Source organism: Anopheles cruzii, chromosome 2 (assembly GCF_943734635.1).
Source record: "Anopheles cruzii chromosome 2, idAnoCruzAS_RS32_06, whole genome shotgun sequence".
Taxonomy (NCBI): Eukaryota; Metazoa; Arthropoda; class Insecta; order Diptera; family Culicidae; genus Anopheles; species Anopheles cruzii.
This window is the reverse complement of record NC_069144.1, coordinates 18,791,872-18,813,781: the sequence shown is the minus strand read 5'-3', so window position 1 is coordinate 18,813,781 and position 21,910 is coordinate 18,791,872. Positions and strand designations below refer to the sequence as shown.

Below are 21,910 nucleotides of genomic sequence, written 5' to 3'. Positions count from 1 at the left end.
ATGTTGTGTCGTCCATCGTACTCGTTTCTTTGATAACATTTTATAAAAACATCAACAATGTACAGGATGCCGTAAGTCATACTTTTCAGAACTCCCAACGTAAGACAATGTACAAATATATGCCATGAATATTGGTTTTTGTCAGAACGATTCCCAGCGTTTCTCATGAGGGTGCTGCTACGGTTTTGCCTGTTTGGTGGCTGCCCGTGCAAACAGTATGTTTAGCCAATCTATCTCGTAACGGTACTCAACCTCGGGAAAAAAGAGCTGATTAAAGCTGATATAAGGTACGTCGAACCATTGCCAACGGCGCCTGATGGAATTGTCAACCATGTACGTTTGGCAGCGATCGGCCGAGAACAGTCCGTCATTTCTGTAACGAATCAGATGTGCAGGATCAGTACGCAAGATCGGATTAGTCGGCGCCACGCAAACCCCCGGTCTGGTCTAGGCTCACTTTTTGGCAACACAGTCCATTGTAGGATATTCGTACTCAAAGCAGTGGGGCTGAAATTTGGTGTATATCCATGCGACCGCGTAAGAGAAGAAGGTCGATACGTTCTGGAGACAGTGCAGGAATTCTACGTCACAGGTACAGCGCAGTCTGCCGAGGGAACGCCGAAGGATGGAATAAAAAATGAGCAATCGGAACACCCTTTTTTCCTGTATCACGTATCACTTCGTTTCGAGTATGCACTGACTTGGTGAAGACTTGCGGTTTGTAAGGAAGCTCTTCGTAGCGTCGGTAGTCGCCCCGGTCCACTATTGTATCCGGGCACTCGTCGTGGCTTTTGCAACACTGATCGATCCTGGAGAAGTACGCATTCTGTACCGTGCTACCGTCGGTTGACCAGTTGCCGGGCCCGCAGTAGTACGTGAAGAACCTCAGACCACCGTGCACAGGAAACGCCGCACCGTGACCGTCATGATGCAGGCTCGTCTCGTAACCCTGGTCCTCTAGCTGATTTTGAAGAGCAACGATCAACTTCTGATCATAGTTGACGTAAGTGGGATTGCTCCACGTACTGTTGACGATGACGTAATTCTGTAGAATAAGTGCCAATGTTTCACCGTAGCCCTCGTCCAAGGCACGGTGAAGCGCGCGCAAATGGAATCGATCGTCGCGTGGGATCGCCAGTCTGGTCCACGCGAAATCGCAGACGGTCAAAAGAAATGTACTAATTATTACCGCGTACGAACGCACCATTTCATCGCCAAACACAGACTGAACCATTCCCACGGGCGGTAAGCTACAATTAATGCGCGCTTTTTATTATAACACCGAATTGACGCCGCAAAGGGTTGTGGCGTTTGTAGGATCATCATTGTTGATGGCACGCCAGAAGGGAAAAAGAAACAACAACAAAACAGTGCAGCATGCGAGAGGCTTGAGTGGGTCAAAGTGAGCCAGAGAGAGAGAGAGAGAAAAGAAGAGAGTGAGAGAGAGGGGCAGAAGGGGAGCCAAGATAGTGAGGAAGCCAGCCTTCAAACTGAACCATGGAGAGCAAGCTCCTAACGAACGATGGGGTTGCTAGTTGAAGCGGAAGGTCGGATGTTGTCACACTTATCGTCATTTATGAATTAATAACTTTATCTTCACGTAGGGCTGCCGGCGTTTCGCTAAACCTTTGGAGGCGCAGACACCCAGTGGCGCGCGACCCACCGAAGGCACGGTTAACGGCTGCTGTGCCACGGCCCTCGTTTGATGCGATCGCTGGATTGCGGTACTATCGGCTGACGCCAAAAGAGTGAGCCCATTGATGGATTATTCATTACCATCGACGCCATGAGGCAAGCTGGGGATGCAGAATGAGTTTCTCTATTTGTTCGCACGACGGTCACAGATACTTCAGCAAGCCCGTCCCTAGGCCGGGCGGTTTTGTTTGAACAATAAACAGAACGCCACAGCATGGGCGCACTAGTGGCTGTAGTGGAGAAACTTGCCGCTCTACCGCGGATCTCCTAGCGACGAAGAAGCGGGGTTAGACTACAAACATTTCGTCGCACTAGCTAAAAACTCCATGAATTATTTGCAAACGGAATGAGTTTACATTAAACAGCTTCTCAGTTTGCATTTGACCTTGGCCCATTCTAGCCATCCGCAGGCAGCTCAGCAAGCAGGTACATCGAGGGCTACCAAGGCACCGGTGCAAAGAATACAGCAACTGTGGAAATTATTTGAATTTTTAAGTAGACACTTATTGGTTAATGAAGTTGACGCCAAACAATGGGCTTCACTGTTTTGGAGTTTCCGTTACAAAATGAATGTCAAGATATTAAACTAAGTCGCTCGGATTGTTGTTCTGCGACCATGCAATACCCTGAAAGACTGGAAAATCAATCTGCAAAAAGCAGCAGAAAGAAAAGAAAAGAAAAAAACGACATTCGTTTGATTCGCGAAGGAAATCTTTCGATTTTGAATAAGAAAAAATAAATCCACCAAACTTGGACGTTTTTCCTCTTTGGTTGTGCCTGAAATATTTCATCGCATCATTGCACGACTCAACTTATCGTTTCAAACGATCGGTTCGACAAAACCTCCGCCGACTGTCATGGAAACGTCAGGAAGAAACGATAATTTCACGACGCCTGCCATGTTTGCATATTTCGTGTGATAAAAGTTTTTCTTTTTGTTTACATCTAAAAAAAGGTTAAATTTGTCGTTCTAATGCTGTAATTGTGGTGCGTGGTACTATCGGAAGTTTGCGTCAATAGGTTATTGCTCGATCAGCATTGTGTAGTGGATGCTCGTTATGCTAGAACTTGACCGTCGCTAGATCAGGACGTGAGGGCGTGTATGGACGTTTTTGTATCGCGTCCGAACAATTTTGGCGCAGGAATCTTGCGAACAAACAATAGAGTGTTTCACTGATTGCCTGTAAAAACGAGTCCAGTAGCGTCATCACAATGGATCCTGTCCTTATTAAAAACATTGAACTGGACAAAATTTGTCGTATTTGTCTAGCAGTGAAAAAAGAAATGCGACCATTGTTTGGGGAAATGGTCGCTGAGATGTTGATGGAAATATCCAAGATACAGGTTCGTAGACTATGAAGTTCGCAGCCCGAACAGTCGATTACTTTGGGGGCACCGTGGTGCAATGATGTTTAACGGTTTCTTCACTCCCTCAGATTGAAGACAGCGATGGATGGCCAGATAAAATTTGTATACAGTGCATACACCAAGTGAGTCGTTGCCATGCTTTCAAGACGAGGGTGGAAAAGTCCGACACTGCGCTAAGGCAGTACATAAAGGGTATCACGGTTTTGGAGGATATGAATACAGTCAAACATACAGTGGCTCACGTGGACTTGCCAAAGATGAGCCTCAGCCCACCAAAAATGCAACAACTAGCTCCGGCACCAGTAGCGTCACATTTACATGAGCTCAATCTCCAGCGGGCAGACGTACCGTCCATGCAACAGGAAGCTCAAGCTGTTACGCCAACCATGATACTGACCAGCGCACAGCTCATAAATGCCGGAGCGCAAATCATAAACGCCGGGCACATTATAACGACGGCGACGGGTCAGCAAATCCTACAGACAACTCCCCAGTACCAGGCTACGCCGATTGGACAGTTCATTCATGGCCCGAACAATACTGTTCAAATGATAACGCACGGCGGACATCCGGTGTTGCAAATTCAGCGAACAGCGGACGATCGATGTGAGATCATTGTGCAGCCGGATCTGTCCGAAGCACAGTACTTGGACAATGGTAAGCAACGTGAGCACATGGTTAATTGCATGAGGAATAACTAACGTCTGTTTGCAGTGTCCTCCTTACCAATGATGGTAACAACGCCAACCACCGCCACAGCAATACCTACCGAGCAGCTACAAGCACAACAATTGCATGCACTTACCGGGCACCACCACCAGGAGCATCAGCATCTTCATTTGGAGGAAAGTGAAACACAGACACAAGTGCACCAGAAGCTTGAAGATGAGATGGAGTGCGTGCTAGTGGACGATGAAACGGTCGAAACGGATGAAATCATCGAAGAGGACGGTGGCACCGATGGAGCCGAAGTGGAATATTACCCGCAATCGGAGTGTGATGAATCGGAAGACTCGGAAAAACCGCTGGGTACGGGCCACGGTAATAGCACTCGTCGTTGCTATCCATTTATGTTTGTTTTTGTCTACATTTTCCTACTAGAATACGTAACGTATCAACCAACATCTCCCAGCCCTGGAACCTTCATGTGCAATCTTTGTCATAAGGAGTTCAATCAGCCAAAATGGCTGCAAAAGCACATGTCCCAACACTCCAACTGGATCAAGGTATTCATCATTGCCGTGGAGAGATAATTTTTCGAACTAACCTTCCCAATACTTTGTCTCAATAGGCCAATTGTAAAAAGCAACCAGAATGTGAAGTTTGTGGTAAAAGTTTCCGCGGTCCCGGAATGCTACGTATGCATATGAAAACGCATGAGGCATGTACCCGTAGCACCAGCTAGTGCTTGAGTGTTCCGTTACAATGAGCGTTGTCTTCCCTTTTATTTGCAGAAGGTCAACAAAATTCCAACATGCAGCATTTGCCAAACAGAGTTCAAATCGAAATCCATTCTTTATAGGCATCGGCAAACCCATTTCGAGGTAAGTTGCGCAATGAATCTGTCTGGTAAAATACAAAAAAATTGGCATTTGTTGGGTGTTATTTCAGAAAAATTTTGAATGTACGATGTGCGACAAGAAGTTTAGCTCCAAGTATCAGCTAAACATTCACGAGCAGCGTCACAAAAAGCAGAAAACACACACATGTCCACATTGCGATAAGTCCTTCTTCACCGAGATGGAATTGTCGGTAAGACTGTATGCATAGCGGTTGCAAGAATCCAAATGCACTGATTAATTGATTCCGAGTGTTTAATATTATACCTTCTTCTTTGTAATTCTAGAATCACATTAAACAACATTTGGGGATTAAGGTGAAGCAGAGTAAAAAGAAGCTACCAAATCGTAGTTAATTGTAAAAAGTTTCCATGCCGGATATACTGATGTGACTTATTGCCTAAAGTATAAACACTATTGGGACAAATATCATTCTGTATTGAAGTGTATGGTACGAAAGAAAAGGAGATAGTGAAAGAGGAGAAGAGACATCCTAGCTGATGAACAAGAATATAGAAGTCATAACTAGAGCTTATCGAACAGGTTTCGAGTTCTGCAGCTATCGGCAAAGATTTCTAAATGCAATGCTCTTCGTTTCGAGCCTTTCGTTTCGTGCTGGAGAGTCGTAGATTACTTTTCTTTAAGTTTCAAAACATTGTGTATGCCAATACCTTTTGTGAACTGTAGGATGTAATCTACTGCTCTTTCTCTACCTCATTTTCTATCGATTCCGGTTGGTGCAATGGATAGGCTCTCCAATGATCATCATTTGGGGCCAACGTAGATTTTTAGATACATTTCCTGCAGTGCTGGAGCGATATTGGAGCGATAAATACCAAACACTACTATGTACTGTTCGCGCACTACTCACCGATGTTTTCTGACTTATTCGACTCAATTTCATTCGATTGCTTATCAAAAGGCTAAACTATATCGACTAGCAAAACGTGAAGTAAGGCAAATTGTTTTAGCTCGGAGTTTCGAATATAATATTATTAATTATTGGGTTCTTCGACAAGAAAGCAAGCTTTTGGTTGAAGATTAACGGCATAGTTGTTTAGTATAAATATATTGCATATTTTATTTTAGTGAATCAAAAGCCGCTTTTAAGTTTGATTCTGTAGTAGGACGGGAGTATTGCGAGATGGAATATTTATGGACCAGACAGGTAACTTCTGTACATAGTCGTCTGCTGCTAAATGAAATACGTTTCGAAATAAACACCGAAGTCTTAACACAAAGAGTTAAGTTAGTTAGTAAGTTTCTATTTTCTTACATATCACACCCATGACCGAAAAGTAATTTCCGGAAATGTAAGAAATTTCAGCTGGGGAGTGATGTTTGCCTTGGGCAAACCTTGTTGTGAACAGTTTGCGATGTTAGGTTGAATTGTAACTCAATGGGGGGCTACACCTCAACGGATCTAGTTTTTTCTCATTGTTGGGTGTCTATTGCTAAATTCGTCATAGAGCATTGAACTCGATTGGCTTTCTGTTGATAAACCGTAGCCGTGGCAACCAAACATAGCGTTAGCGCATGCTTTATAAAATTCAATGCATGCCCTTCTATCGACCGCGCGCTTTAAACAATCGTGTCCTTGGCGATGTTGAGGGCTGAACATTACTTTTACCGGTATGCTGAAGCAAGGAATATGCGTATTTTGATATAACTTTCAAACGCTTCCCAGTAAACTATCGAATTACAAATCCACGGTTCTTGTTATTTTGCTGGCAATAGGTGAGAAATCGAAAATTTTTGAGCCGGTTTCAAAATAGTCACGGAAAGTGGTAGCCAGTGCGCCCACGTGTATACTAACACTCAGCAATTCTAGGTCTGTAATGGATAACCTATCGCCTCCACCGGGCCTTTACAGAAGTGGCAGCACCGAAAGTGACGATTTCTCCATTGTACATCAGCGGTCCAGGGCCGCCGGACGGTTAATTCGTAAGACAAGTGCTGAGATAGTGAGTGAAGCGAAGAGTATGTTGGCTGGAGGTTTGTGCTTCGTTCTATTTTTTAAACCTGCAAAAGTGCTGCAGTGCAACTTTCACCTTTGTTTCTATTTGCATGCATACAAGGAGGAACACGGTTAGTTTCGGCGAGAAGACCGATCACGCCACGTGAACCAAAGAGGCAACTCTATGGCCCCTCTATAGTTGCCCCGCCTGGGCGGCCTCCAAGTGCGATCAATTTGAAGTACCTCCAGCAACAGGAATCTCGTGCATTACCTTTGCTGGAGCCCTTGCACACTAGTGGACCAACGGCCAGTTGTAGTTTTTCCCGTTCGGAATCGATAGATTCGATTGATTATAACGGCGCCACTGGTGACACAGCCGTCCTTAGCGCTACCGTTAAAAGACGCGAAAAGCTTCCAGCCATTATCCATATTCCTCACAAAGGCGTAAATTCACTGGAAAACAGTAAGTACGATCGATGACATTGTAGGGGAGTATTTTGAATTGAAGGATCAGAATGGCTAAATGATTAGCGAAAGGGTCATTCGTGTCACTACAAGTACAGGTCGCTGGTGCATAATTGTGCGAGACACGCGACGTGTCGATGTCGAAATAAGTTCATAGTAATCGATATAAAACATTTTCCAATCGAAGCGTCGAATCGAATGAGATGTATAAAACAATATTTCATAATAAGAAAAGAAAACACACAAGTACTCTGGCACGTCAAGTTGAAGCTGTAGCACGCAATCATAGAAGAAAAGCATAACATATTAAAAAATGACTTTTAATATATTTTATCCCGGTTTTATTTATTTTCTATCTTTCATTCTTTTCATACATTGAAATAGCGGCAGTTTTTGCGAGTTCAAATGAAGATAAGTCAACATACCATAAACCAGTTGCGGAATCTAAAAAAACGGCACCGTTAGTTGCTAGCACCGATAGCATTGTTAAGAATCATCCGTTAAAGCGAATGGCCGCTCAATCGGCGGACGACGAATCGCCAAAAGTTGAGACCACTGAGCAACACAAAGGGAAAGACAAGGTGAGCATATAGTTATCGGATTAAAAAAAGCAAATAGCTTCCATTTTGAAAAATTTGAGTTTACATTTTCGCAGAACGCCTTACAAAATCAGGCCAAGCTACTCCGACGCAGTAATGAGGTGCTGGTCCAAACTTCGACAGAGGCGTTGCTGGAAATGCTTAAAGCCCACGCAGGCTTGAAGGAGTGCACCGAGAGCGACATCGTTCATATCACCGCGGTATGAGAAATGATTTGGAACCCAATGAGTATTTTCGCCCATATCATTCCAATCCCAATCTGAAGGATCATTGTAGGATTCAATATCTACTACGGTTTAGCTTTTTTTTATACGAACGACATGTAGGATTTATGGTCAAAATCAAAGCAGCTTATAACAAATAGCGTGTAACTGAAGGCTTCTTCATATTTCAATTTCTTTTGATTGATTACAGATTCTAGATGAACTATTCGTAAGAGTTAAAGGATCAAAAGGTAGCTGGCGCGGTGCCGTGTTGGGTGCACTGTACGGCTTGGTGGAAGCGTCTTCGCCAAAGATTCTACTAGCGGTCTCCTGCGTGGTTTTGGCGGTGAGCTGTATCATAATGCGAGCCTACTATGTTTACCTTTACAATATTAACACTGGTTCCTACATTTGCAGATGAATGTTACCGGCAGCAATCTTACCGGTGCCTGTAAGCTCGTCTTCAAGATTGCTCGAAATGAGCATAATGATAATTTGTTTATGGGAAGTGAAGTACCAGGTAAGGGCGAGATTCAGTGAACCGCAAACGCTCTTAAGCTGAATCATAATTTAATTGCAGAACTTTTGGTGGATGGACTGGGACGAGCGTCACCAATTGACGATTCGGAGGCGTGTATCTATGGATACGGCGCAGTGCGGTTTCTTGCTGGCTCTGCAAACGCGTCAAAAGCTGGGGATAAGCGAGATCAATGCACAAATGACGACACTGCTGCCCAGCGATCGCTTGCTGTCCGTCTGGTAAACCATGGCCTCGGTCAGCTTATGGTGTTACATCTGAAAATGATCAACGAAGCCGCGTCAAGCAAAAGTCTTACTGGTGCGCCGTTACACGCGTTATTTCAACTGTCCGGAGCTTTGCGTACCCTGGCCGATACCTTTACCGTGTTGCATATGAATGATGATAAACTGTCGGACCGTCGACCATATTCGGGAGAGGCTGATGTAGAAGATATGGCGCAGATCGAACAGGCGGTCCCGTTGTTGGTGCGGGCAGCCGAAATGTGCATCAACGAGCTTGAAGTGCAGGCTAACATCATCCGTACGCTGAGTGTTTTGTCGGAGCGTTCGGAATGCTGCGAGCAGTTGGCGGAAACTGCACCTCGGCTAGGCATCCTGCTCGGCTCGGTAACCCAAACTAGTTCGACGGTCGAAAAAGGGCTGGCCACCGTCAACAGGTTGGGTTACATTCTTGGCAATGTTATGGCACGCTGGGACGCGGCGCGTGTACAATTTTACAACTGTGACGTATCTTGCGACGCCTTGTTGGGGTGCTTGGATTACTACGCGAATAAGAGCTTCACGTGGAAGAACCAAATGGGAGACTCAATCGTGAACGTGCTAACGAAGCTAATTCGTATCGTAGCAAACATGTGCGTCAATGGAGATGTTGGGTATGGTATGAGCAAACGTTCACCGTTGGGTGAAATTCTTTTGAGTGTACTACTCAAAGTGAGGAACCACAAGGTAAGATGAACGGAGCTTTTAACTTTTTATTCTTTGATCATCTGCGCGAGCACTGATCTCTAAACCTTTTTGTACGTTTACAGACAGCAGAGTTGGAAGAGCTACTGTTTGCGACTCTTGGAGCTTTGCACAACTTGTCCTACTATTACGAGGTTAACGACACACAGACAACACTTCTCGTTATTCCTGGCAGCATTTGCGAGCGCTTGAAAGACATTTGTGGAACATTGTGTAGCATTTTGGACAGTGACTACAATCCTGCGCGATCGGAGGTTGCCCGAGTTCTCGGGAACATGACCAGAAGTAGCTTGGTGCGGCAAGTGTTTGGTGAGGAAAATGGGTTGAAGATACTGAAAGGTTGCCTTACGTCCGGCGACGACGAGCTTATCGTAACGTCCTGCGGCGTTTTGGTGAACATTCTTGGTGATTGGGTCCAACGGGGACCCTTCCAGGAGATCGATGGCCCATCGATCGTACGGCGTATTTTACGGCGGGGCGTCACCAATCGTGACTGGATTATGGCAGCGATTGCATCGCAGGCAATTTGGAATTATTTGAACGATACCGGTGATATTCTGCAGATGCTGACAAAGTCGGAGATCGATTTAATAAGCGGTGATTTGGCCGAAGGACTCGGTAAGCAACCAATTTTGTGATTGTTATTCAAGTGGTGTCAAATGCTGCCCTTATTCACAAAGTTCATATAATTGTGCAAGCGGTTCTTAGTGTCCAAAGACATATTTCTATGCGTACTTATTGTAATCGTATTATTGTTCACTAAAATACGCAACAAAAATCCTACAGGAAATTTAGTTCAAAATTCATTTTCATAGGCATACTCTCTATTCTTTGGATCATTCTGTTCTATTCGTCGACATTAATGCATATTTTAATATTAGTATATGCCTGTTTAATAATCACCATTTTTTCACACTGTTTCTTTCTATCTAAAGATGAAGAAAACCTGTTCCATGCTAATGAACCCGATCACTTTTGGGAAGATTTTGCACCGGTTGCCACTGACCTGCTCGAACGGTTACAATTCTGCATTTCGGAGGGAAACTCTATTTGTGAAACATCTGAAGATGAAGCAACAGACGGTGCTAGATATGGTTGACAGAAGTAGTGCATGGTTTGCAGTACTATAAAATTTACTATGGATACATTGAAAATAAGTCTTAAGTAATGAATAAAGCTTTATTGTTAAAAAACGTGTAAGTTCTCAATATTGTGATTTTTTTCTATATAATACTAAATGCGTTACATGAGGTTTGGTAAGCTCGTGTGATCTATACTTTCGTTTTTTTCTCTTCTACTGTTGGCCAATGTAATATGCTTTCTCAATAATTTAGTTTGATACTTTTCCGGGTACTGTCGAATGATCGTCAGCTTCTTTGAACTGTATTAGAATGACCAAATAAGTAGCAATCGCTCCACAGTACTGAAAAGAAAGTTGAGACATGTAAATTTCATATGTTTTCTATTGTTTTCGTTCAATTTGATGCTCACGGAGGTGATAATGCGGCGATCGATTGTGCAAAGACCACAAGCGGTAAACGAGAAGTTGCTGCCAACTAGCTGTTGCCAAAACACATTTATCTGAAATATTGTTTATATCTTTAAAGATGTGCCTTTTTTACTAAAAAAACATTCAGTATTTTACACATAAATCAAAGTGGTTTACGTACACTTTCGGCCACATCAGGATCTTTACAGGAGCGTCTTAAGCTGCTGATTATGGTTATAGTTCTGTTAGACTGTAAATAAAGCTTAGTTAAGTGTTTGGCTACGTATGAAGTAAGTTTGATAGCGCACCTCAACATTAGCTATGTGGCATGGTTCAATCGTGAGAAGAAATCGGAAGATGTGAATAAACAGCCACAGAGCCTGAATCCATGCAAATACGGCATCCTAGTGACAAGAAGTGAAACCATGCGATGTTTAAAACGTTAAATCCAAGCGTACTCCTGAACGCCAAATCTCAAAGTACCTTGTCTCCGACAAGCTCTACCATCAAAAAGTACGAAGTGGCGACTAAATGCAATAGACAGGAACCCAATACCGCTAGCAGTGCAATTCCAAATGTTCTTCGAACAAACAGATAAATGGGAACACAAGTTGAACCGTCAAATACTACTAGCTAGAAACCGTGCATGAACGGCTTACTTTGAAACGAGCACAATGGCGTAGGAAAGTGAAGCGTGTATTTCCGCTAAATCGGCGATGATTCTTCTTGGTGAACAATTGCGCTGTCTTTGAATTCCTAAAAATGAAAATGTGTACATTTTCCGCCGCAATAAATTGTAGTACAGAACAGGCAGATCCGACGCGACATTACCGTGGACAACATTGGCAATACCTCTGCGGAAGGTGATGTCCACAGGGACACTTTTCGTTGCGTCCAGATTCATTGAGGCGATGGGAGATATATCTATATGTGGCACTTTGTTGACTGCAATAGCTGACGTTGAACAACAAATTAGAAAAAGAATCCTACGGATGTAATCGTTGCGTAAAATGGCTTACACCGAGGAAACATTTCGTAGAGAGCCAGATTTAAATCGCGATAGCGACTGCCGATGCCAAGGGCTGCTTGGGCAAACAGTACGTGGAACATCATCAATATGTAGTACAGACAGTAGAAGGGAAAATATCCCAGCACATTGGCACCTGTGGGCAGAAAGAAAAACACGTTCGGACACCAACAACATTTCGGCAGTACAATATGCTCACTGGAATCGCTGTACTCATTTTTTATCTTGTCGGCGATTCTATACCACACCCATATGTCTAGTGCTTTAAAAGAGTGTAAAGATAAAAAAAAACTCGGAATAAAGTAAGGACACATGGAGTGAAAGTTCGGTATCGATAACCTTACACAAAGCTCCTGTTATGATGAAACTAACCAACCCCAGCATAAGAATGCCCTTATGTTTTTGCCTGGAGCGAACGAGCCCACTCGTGTAATGAGCCAGTATTTCATCCGCCTGAAAAGGACGATGGGTATGGCGTAGCTGTGCGGTAGTACATTACAAAACCATCATCAACCCTTACCTCCGTTAGTCTTTGGTTCAATTCTCGCACGAACTGTAGGCCCCAGATGCCACTGAGCGTACCGCAGATGCACGCTGACACCACGACCGATACGTCCAAAATGGTGACCACTTTCGAGGTGGCAGTTTTCATTCTGAAAACAAAACTTTGCGAATCGTTTTTGTTCTAGACAACATTTGGTAAGAAGTGTTTAACGGTTCTCTTGGTGTTTCAACACCACCTCGTCAATAATAGTAAAACATTTAAGAAACCTGATGAAACAACTATCGTATGATGATACCACATTTACTCACCGTATGGGCTTTTTGGATGTCACATCAAAAAATATCCCTTTGTACGTGAGGCCGGCTTGGATTGATTGATGAAGACCATTAGAACTGTGCAATAGGAGTTTGTCTATCTATTTCACTACTATAGTTACCTAAACAAAACACTAGTGACAAACTGTACACCATCAGCAGCACGTTGCGTTTGTAATCCACTATTTGACCCTTTGAGGTGCGCTTGATGACGTACGGAGCAAGACCAAACATTCGGCTGACGTAGAACACAATTTTCGTTGGTTCCGATATTTCCATATTTCCTCCTCCTTGGCTCTGGTCTCTGTTCCGTTCGGCGAAGATAAACTGCAACTGGGAACTGTCCACTCCATAGCGGAGCCTTTTTATATTGCTAAGTGAACTGGTACACCGGTAAGCATCTGGTGGTTATTTATTAGCCCATCTACTACCCGCAACCAGCTGCGGACTGCAAATCAAACTGTTTACACATGTTTGACAAGGGGTTACAACTATCTCTTATCAATTGGCCTCTTGATGCAGTACCGGGGGCATAGGGGGCTTTTAAATGATTGAAGCCGTTTTTATGGTGTGACCCATGGCACTTGCTAATGGTCTGTGGTGCAAGACGCAATCCGGGTGGCGGTCTGGGGCTATGTTGTTGATTTTATAACCGGATATTAATGCTGCATGCACCGGAACAGGAGCCATCGACAGGATGTTTGAAATGGTGGGCTAGCTCGCCGTAAGAATGCATGCTGACCAACGATTTGGACAACGATACAAAACAGATTGAATAAATTGACAAATCAAACATGGTTTATTAGTGAATTTACGTTTCATTAGGCAAGAAGTTTCAATAAATAAATAAATGATATAAAATTAATTGGCTTTGCCTCTTTGAGGAACAGACTTGATCAGGTTGAAGGTTCTAGGTATCGAAGCCTAACAATTATTAAATTGATCAAGTAATTGATCCTTGAAGAAGAAGGAAACATTGAAGAAGAGAAGAAGAGACCTTGTCCGCTTCTTATCATAGCATAAACCAAAGAATGTGTTACATGAAACATGATTCTAGTGCTCCCAAACAAAGAGAAAAAGGATACTTATGATAACGTTTATTATAAGTTCATGTACTATATATTATTAGTTACTTTAAACAATTTCATTGTGATTTTGTGATATTGTTTTATTTCCAAAGATGTTTGTAACATTTTTCCTTGTCTTGTAAGTTTCCTGTAAGATTGGATGGTCCTGTTTCCTGTAAGGTTGTTTTAAAATGGTCAAAAGACGTAAATTACAGACGACAATTGCAACATTTCTAAAAAAGTTTTTCACAAACTGTATAAGACATTGAACATTAAAAGAATCCGTACTTTTACTTATGAGTGAAATGGAACGAAATGAATGAAATCTGGGGTCAAATTTCACCAGAACAAGTTTCGTTGCTACGGATTTGGATTTAATCATGTACACATTGTTTTGGCCAAAACGGAAAAATACTGTTGAGTGTGAAGGATCATAACCGTTAAACTTGCATGCAACTTTTAGTAGGTGACAAAGGTGACAAATGGGAAAGTACGAAACCCGAAGGACTTGCTTTACTAGGAGCAGTTGCCAAGCTTGCTGAAATCCGTATCGTTGATTGCGCATGTCATGCTGCTGTCGTCCAACGTTTCCTTCCACAGTTTCCACTACGTGGTTGTTTCTTTCATCCCAGTTCCAGCATTTTTCATCCCTTTCGTGGGCATTCGAAGGTTGTCTCCTCATTAATTCCACTGTGTTCAAGCAACCGAGTCTCGTGGGTAAAATATACTGTATAGTCGAGCACAAGAAGTCAATACAGTTGCTACGTTGGTTACTAGGAGTAACCTTTTCTGGCAGGTACGTGGTGGGAGAATCTCTGTTGGCAGGAGCGCTACAACAAAATGCACTGTAGTAGGCTAAAATGAAGAATAGTGGTTAAATAATCAGCTAAACCGGCTAGTGAGAAGACGCCAGGGCATTGAAACGTGGTTCCTAACATCCTTTTTACGGTTGCATAGGTATTGGTGCTGCTGCTGCTGAAGGTATACGCCCAGAATTGGCATTCGTTCGGTGTTTGCCAAATCTAAAAGTGTCGATTGCAAAATTTCTGAAACTGTACTAACATACAGCGAGGGTTGTATTAAAGCACAACTATAGCCGGCTCAGTTTTCGGCTAAGTCACGATAAAGTTCGTGTTATAAATGGGTTGAAAATTTGGTTGCACTAAAGATAAAAGCAGATTTAATGTTGCTCCGTTGAACATTGAATTGAAAGAGTGTGTCTCGAATTTATACAAACCACTGCCTACTTAGTTATCTAATGACAGTGTATCGAAGTTTATCGATTTCGTTTCATTATGAATCTTGTGTTTATCTCATTAACATTCACAGACGTATGATAATGAACCAATCGCCTTCCTTCGAACGCATTTTGGGAAAACCTTAAAACAACAACAATCTACATCATTACCGTGAGAACGACAGATACCGGTAAGTTTATTTTCTTTCGATTTTTTTTCTTTATGTTACTTTGGAGCATAAAACGGGAAAGAAGAGAAAAAGATAAAAGTTTTATTATGCTTTTTTTAAACAATAAGTTTAATTTTATTTTTAAGGAGAATTGAATTTTCGGGCTACAATAATACTACGGTTTTATTTTCTGTGCAAAGGTGTAGAATAATCCATCTTATGTATTGGGAAAGTGATAAATAGGAAAGAGTTTTGCATCCAAAATCATCTCTTCAATCATTGTAATTCCCGAAAGGAGGTGATTATTGTCACACTGAAGGTTTTTAGGGTTAAATTGACTCTAAAGTTGTATCAGGAGCGAGATGCGTACATAACTCGACTGTTGTGTACCATTTGCATGTGCGTAATTTTTTCGTTTTAGATCGAAACATGGAGCGAATACATTCTCCAATTTTACTAAGCCTCATCATTATGCTGGTTGCTGAAAGTCTTGGAGAATCCATAACAATCGTAACTCCGCTTGCAGAGCAAGTTCCGCCTGATGCCATACATTTCACTACAGGGCACCAGTACACGACTCCCGCGCAACTTTCGGCTATTTCGACACCGCAATTGATTACTAACCCTACGGAGCAGTCGAAATCGTACTTATTTGCCCCACCGAACGGCACAAACGGAGGAGTTACCCCGGCCGGCGACGTAACGTCGACAACATTGTCCCAACTTCCGACATCGCAGCAACCAGTGTACATATCCAACATTACCTCGTTTACAACAATGAACTCCTCGGTGACGTTACAGCCAACATCCCGTCCGGATCTGATTGATGTGGACGTGCCGTTGATCGAAGTGAAGCAGCTTGGCCCGGGAGGGCCAAATCAAGTCGAGAGTGCCGGCATTCAACGGGCTCTTTGTTGGTTGAGAGATAAACGGTTGCCTGACTATAGCTGGGGCAACGACACGCATATGGTGATTTTGGCAAAGGAACTGTCGGGCGCACGGGACCCCACAGATAACGACAATCCGATACAGGCGGTGTCTGATCTGGAGAACCTCCTGTCGATCAAGCAGATGGACATCGAGGTAATTACCATGCTGGACCGGCATCACGCGACTGCCAAGCTTCCGCACACGGATCACGTGGCAAAGTACATCTTGGCAATGGGCGGTCTCTGCAAGGATGCTCGACACTTTTACGGGCACGACCTGATTGCCATTCTCGAGCACCATGAGCATGACCAGGGACAGGAGTACGAGTTTGCCCTGACAGCGCTGGCTATCTGCAGCTCGGCAACGCATGTCCGCAAACGGCAGATTAGGCGATTGTTGGACATAGCGAGCGGGGAGATTAAGGATGTTGGTACGTTACGGGGCCCGGGGTGTGAAAAAGGCGTATTGTTATCGTGTACCCATTTTTGCAGATACTATGGCGATGGTATTGCTCGCCCTGCAGTGTATAGTGACAGATCACAGGCATCGGCATTTGCAGCACTTTGTCCGTTCACCTGCCCGCGGTTTGGCTAGTTTGCAGGGCCTTCAGGGTAGCTTCGGTTCGTTGCGTAGCACGGCATTGGCTATGCAGGCATTGCAAGATTTGGAACCCGATCCGGCAGGAAAGTGGAATCGCAGCGCCGCCTCGGAATGGCTTCTTAGCAAGCAGCGTTCTGATGGCGGGTGGACCGAGGAGCCACTACAAGATGGACAGGTAAGACCTGATGAAGGGTAAGAGACCAAGCAGCTAGTAACCGTACTGATGCGCTCCCACACAGGATGCTAGCATTGGAATCGGTTTGACGGCGGATATTGTACTGGCACTGGGTTGGCGAGGACTGGGGGCTGTACGTGCGCTACAATGTGACCATGTAATGCGCGAATCGAACGAGCCGTCGGAAAACGGGGAGCCCAAGCTGGCGCTACCGGTAGGGCTACACATTTCCCCGGTAGAGGAAGCGGAACCACGGAACGTGTCTTACACGTACACCCTCTGGGTTGGTACGAACGAAACAGAGGAATACTTTCTTGACTTGACCTCACCGAAAAATACGACATTCTTCCGAGCTATGAAGCAAGCTGCAGATATAGACTCAAGGTAACGTTCACCAGTTCTGGTACCGTAGTGAGTAAAGACTCCCGATGGAGGCTAATACTCTAAAGTAGATAGTGCACTCAAAGTTATGTGTACCAATAACGTGTTACTTTAAGGTTTTCATTTGAAGCTCGGGAATGGCCTAATGGGCACTACGTGCATACTCTGGCCGGTATGAAGGAAGAACCAAAAAGGTAAACTTTATTATAAGTAACGTACTCGCTCTCTACGTCTCTTTACTAAATATATCATTGGTATCATTGTGAAACTTACAGCTACCACTTTTGGCTGCTATACCGCCTACCTGAGAAGCCAGACACGAAAAATCCCCCGGGAAATCAGCTCATAGCGCCGTTGGGTAAGGATTCTTTCAACACATTCACTATAGTTTGCTGGAGTTGACGGAAACCCGAAAAACTGCAAATAGAAAGTACAATTCTAGATCATTTACAATTTTAATTATCTCTTCTCTCTAGGCGTGGACGAGTTGTTGGTGGAGGATGGCGAACATTACCTGTACTGGTATAAGAAGCTGTAAGCGACGTCCTCGTTCATTGGCCGATCCCTCCATTCGTATATACCTTAGAAGTTAGTCCGCAAACCAGAAAGCAATAAGTGGTAGAAGCAGCGTGGGGTGTGCAACGCTAAGTAACTGCGAACGCAGATATGTGCATTGTTCTGTTACATGTTTTGAAATCTTGAAAACAGTGTCGCGGTATAATTTACCACCGAAACTACTATGCCACCTTGGGGATATGATCCGCAGATCGCCGCAACTTCCCGAAGTGGCTTTATTGCTCAGTTTATAGCGCAAAGTATGGTTATTTACATTTGTTTTTCAGTGCTCGAAATGTGCAAAATGGCGAACGAAATGGCGGCATGGTAGGGACCTACGCTAGAAAGTGCTCAAACAGTATGAAAACAAAGGTTTATGAAATAAGACAAAGGATAGACGTACACTGACTATTGTAGTGTAGGAGGTGGATGAACAAAATGTGGACCATCCGTGTGCGATGAAGAAGGGCCCGGTTTGTACGAAATGTGCACCCCTTACTTTACCACAAAATGCGGAAATCGAAAAACAATATACAAGCACTTATATACGTTATACAAATATATCTATTATACATACATTATTATATATACACACATATGCGCGCGCGTGCATAGAGAAAGAATAGCACGGCATCAACGTAATAGAAGGTCTGGCAGCTAGAGGGAAGATGCCAGTTGGCGAGGGCCACCTTCGAAACTAAGCCACCAGCCAAAGCAAAGATTTAGCAAAGCAAAGTCTCAGTGGAGCAGGAGCAGAATAATGATTGTAGTGTATTACAAATGTGATTTACTTTTCTGCAGCATCAAACAGCGAAAAATGCACCCAATTCGACAATAATTTATGTGTGCTTCATTGGAGATAGTTGTTGGAGTGACAAACCCAGAAAAACAAACCGACCACAAGCGAACTGTTAGTAATTTTGCAAGGCGAAAAAGCGATACCAGATATATGTGGGGCATGTGTTCATGTCTATCCAACCCTGGCGAACATTGTTTGGCGTAAACAAATATTTGCAGCAAATATAGTCGGTAAGGAAAGTTGTAAGTCTAGAAGAAAACGAACAAAAGACGGAAAGACAAAATGTAATCCAGCAACATTCGCCCAGTCCTTTGCGGTACAGTAAGTACATTCCTTAGAGATCCAAATCAGCAGCAGAGCAGCAGTAGTGCGTTGCCTTGGCGCTGTAGTGCTGGTATGCTTTAGTATTAATCTTGCTTCGCGGGAGTGCATTGGGTTAGTGTCCACTAGTTGAAGTAGTTCCGTTCTGATCTTTAGGGTAAATTAACTAAGTGTCGGTTATAGACCAGCTGAACGCATAAGGCAACTACAAACAGATTGAACCACACTGGATCCAACACGATACCAATAGCTCAAACCAGGCTTAACCCCCATCCAGGCTAAACAACAAGTCGCAGTGCTTAACAATAATACCTTACCTAACTTATTTACAATACAACGTAACATTATCTAAACCAAATACGAATAGTTTTACGTTTATTATTTGTATCTGTTATTATCGAATTGTCACCATCATCTACGCATAGTATGATGTATTAATTTTAATACCGTCAACTGAAAATAGTGACTGATAGCAACGTTGGCGTAACAATGCCAAATTACGTATAAAGTTAGCTTACTGATTCTATAGCTCAAAACTACACACAAGAATAGTGGTGTAAAGACCGAAAGTGCACGCACGAAAGTGCCATAGCCACTGGCCCACCAAGTCGGAAAATGGTATTATACATGATCGATGAACAATAACTCTACCACATCAGAAAACTTTATGCATATGCGCACCGTACCAACTAAATAGCTATTGAATATATGCAATAAAAGAAGGAAATACTACTTTACTTGTGATTTTTTGATAAGGAAAACCTTAATCAGAGAACTTATGTTTTTCAGTTCCGGTTTGATTGGTCGAGTCAAGGTAGGTTGAATATTTTCGGCCAAACCATTTCCGATATAGAACATTTGTGTGGCGATGTGATACGAAAGCAATGTCGAAGGAGTTGAATCTGTGAAAATAACCTCAACCTACTGAAAATAAAAGGTTCGTAAGTATCTAAAACTTTTCGTCTTATTCCAGTATGCAACAATTTGTACCATGTGTAATTATCTGTTGATTGCACGGTTTTGTATTTTGTGAAACGGTTGCAGGGACTACGTCCTCAAAGTAATTTTACAAATACTAACCAGGTTCAAACTTATTTTTTTGGTATCTAGCAAGTTTTGTTTTGTAGCTTTTTTTTATCAAGTCTAGTTGGGTACCTATTACTTTATAAAATTCAAAACAGAACAGAAATCGAAACGAAGGCTTAGCAGCACGAATTTTTAAAATAATTTTACAATGTGTTCCACATAAAATTAATGCTATCGTCGCCGCTCTTAACGACTGTACGATCAAGTGTCAAAAATGTCAGTTTTCCTTGTGTTTACAATTTAGAAAGGATTCATCAACTGCATATCCTGTGACAACTGCAGCGTCATTTTCAATGTTCCTCGGCAAAAATTGTGAATAATATTGTAATGCAACTTGTGTTTCATGTTTTTCTGTGCATGTTTTTTAATTTAATTCAATCAACGTGGAATCAAAAATAGTCCATGAACAATGTTTTGTAGCTTGTGGTTTTGGTTGACGGGTCCTGTCTTACAAGAGTCGTTGCGACAGTGAAGCGTTGACAGATAGATTTACGAAAACACTCGAAGCGGGCACAACATATTAAAGAAGCTAATTGTAGGCGTTGTTGAGAACATAAAACTGTATTGAAAGAGCGCACGCAGGATTAAAAAGGATTATCCTTACATTATGCTTGGAGGGTGGTACTGTCGAACAATGCAACAAGCGCAGAAAAGTGAATTAGACGCGGATGCTAATGAGCCGCTGGACAACGACAGCACCGGACCTGATGATGACAGTGACGACGAAGGTTCCAGCAAAAAGGAAGTAGATTATAGATCCTTATGTAAAGATATGAAGAAAAAACTGAAAATTCTCCTCTACGTAAGTAGTGTTCATAGCAGCGCAATGCACCCAGCATTGTACTTATTTTTTATTTACAGGAAAATGCCTTCTTCCAACACAATCTAACTGTTCACCAAAGACGACTGCTGAAGATTACACGCGATCGCTCGTTTCTATTGGATCGCCTGTTAGAATACGACCGGCCTGAGCTATCATCGTCAGACAGCGAAGCCACCGTTTCCTCAGATGATTCACGCGTAGAAGTAGTTCAAAAGAAACGGAAAACCGATACCAGTGCTACTCCTAGTAATTCAGCGTCGAAACCTTCGTCGGTAGCTCAAACGAAACGAGGCAAGAAAGTCCAGAGGAAACAACCACAGCCTACCACTTCTCAGCAGTTCACCGGGGCAACGAATCAGGAGCCGGTACCGAAGCAATCTGAATTGTTGCCAATGCCTCACTTGTCACCATCTGTCCTGCTAGATAGTGCATTCATTCCGGGTATTTCGAAAGATAATCATGTTGAACTGTTGTCTCAAGAAAGACAACTGACCAACGAAGAAATTGAAAGACATCTTCAGCTTCGAAAGGAAGTGCTAGAAGTTGTCCCAGAAGGGGAGTTACCAAGTGAGGTGTTTAGTACGGTCCCATCTAGCGCGATGTGTGATGCGCCCAACGACGAAACAGTTGAGCCCTCCAGGGGGAATTTAGTGGAAGACTGCTTTTCGGTGGATCTTAATCTAATGAATGTTTAAATTTCTGAAACACAACGCACAACGCAATGCCACGTTGTACGAAACCCGTTGGTAGAGTAGAATGATATTTTACATTTAATTTCAATGTTTCCCATCATTAAAATCCCAGAAATTTGTCATCTGTTTAAAGCACGAAATTTAAGGCAAATGAGGTAAAATGAAAAATATGTAAAACTGTACGTCAATAGCCTGCGACTCAACAAATGGTGCAAATGCAACGCTAAAACAGAAAACACTACCGGGATAACGTAAAAAGGTACAAACATTTCACAAAAATCGAAATAAAACTCATTAACGATAAAGCTACAACATGTGGCTCTTGCTTTAAAATGGTGTTTATAAAACATTAAATAAGGAAAATTCTCTCTCGCGTGTCGAGAAATGCAA

At 43.0% G+C, this 21,910-nt stretch overlaps 6 protein-coding genes across 6 annotated transcripts; 4 read left to right on the top strand and 2 right to left on the bottom strand.

Moving 5' to 3' along the window:
* Positions 1–124: 124 nt before the first annotated feature.
* LOC128278602 (uncharacterized) lies at positions 125–1,207 on the bottom strand. The gene is made up of 3 exons (XM_053017331.1): positions 702–1,207; positions 458–604; positions 125–373 (listed from the first exon to the last, which is right to left on the bottom strand). The coding sequence occupies exons 1-3, from the start codon at positions 1,205–1,207 to the stop codon at positions 178–180; spliced, it is 849 nt and encodes a 282-aa protein (XP_052873291.1). The 3' UTR covers positions 125–177.
* A 1,480-nt stretch (positions 1,208–2,687) lies between these two features.
* Positions 2,688–5,852, top strand: LOC128278187 (zinc finger and SCAN domain-containing protein 31). The gene is made up of 8 exons (XM_053016858.1): positions 2,688–3,039; positions 3,132–3,720; positions 3,778–4,092; positions 4,165–4,289; positions 4,355–4,444; positions 4,518–4,607; positions 4,675–4,815; positions 4,910–5,852. The coding sequence occupies exons 1-8, from the start codon at positions 2,908–2,910 to the stop codon at positions 4,976–4,978; spliced, it is 1,551 nt and encodes a 516-aa protein (XP_052872818.1). The 5' UTR covers positions 2,688–2,907; the 3' UTR covers positions 4,979–5,852.
* Positions 5,853–6,460: 608 nt separating this feature from the next.
* LOC128278601 (armadillo repeat-containing protein 2) lies at positions 6,461–10,448 on the top strand. Its single transcript, XM_053017330.1, has 9 exons — positions 6,461–6,617; positions 6,701–7,042; positions 7,429–7,625; positions 7,700–7,843; positions 8,058–8,192; positions 8,264–8,366; positions 8,427–9,331; positions 9,415–9,967; positions 10,285–10,448. Exons 1-9 carry the CDS (start codon positions 6,461–6,463, stop codon positions 10,446–10,448), a joined length of 2,700 nt encoding a protein of 899 aa, XP_052873290.1.
* A 9-nt stretch (positions 10,449–10,457) lies between these two features.
* Positions 10,458–13,006, bottom strand: LOC128277913 (gustatory receptor for sugar taste 43a). Its single transcript, XM_053016517.1, has 13 exons — positions 12,807–13,006; positions 12,679–12,733; positions 12,386–12,518; positions 12,210–12,318; positions 12,065–12,127; positions 11,858–12,001; positions 11,670–11,792; positions 11,498–11,594; positions 11,322–11,418; positions 11,147–11,242; positions 11,020–11,088; positions 10,841–10,930; positions 10,458–10,772 (listed from the first exon to the last, which is right to left on the bottom strand). Exons 1-13 carry the CDS (start codon positions 12,961–12,963, stop codon positions 10,680–10,682), a joined length of 1,326 nt encoding a protein of 441 aa, XP_052872477.1. The 5' UTR covers positions 12,964–13,006; the 3' UTR covers positions 10,458–10,679.
* A 2,581-nt stretch (positions 13,007–15,587) lies between these two features.
* On the top strand, positions 15,588–19,622 carry LOC128278600 (uncharacterized protein CG3556). The gene is made up of 6 exons (XM_053017329.1): positions 15,588–16,518; positions 16,580–16,863; positions 16,928–17,247; positions 17,361–17,438; positions 17,520–17,602; positions 17,721–19,622. Exons 1-6 carry the CDS (start codon positions 15,588–15,590, stop codon positions 17,780–17,782), a joined length of 1,758 nt encoding a protein of 585 aa, XP_052873289.1. The 3' UTR covers positions 17,783–19,622.
* Positions 19,623–20,525: 903 nt separating this feature from the next.
* Positions 20,526–21,710, top strand: LOC128267413 (INO80 complex subunit E). The gene is made up of 2 exons (XM_053004243.1): positions 20,526–20,807; positions 20,867–21,710. Exons 1-2 carry the CDS (start codon positions 20,613–20,615, stop codon positions 21,521–21,523), a joined length of 852 nt encoding a protein of 283 aa, XP_052860203.1. The 5' UTR covers positions 20,526–20,612; the 3' UTR covers positions 21,524–21,710.
* The last annotated feature ends 200 nt before the right edge of the window (positions 21,711–21,910 follow it).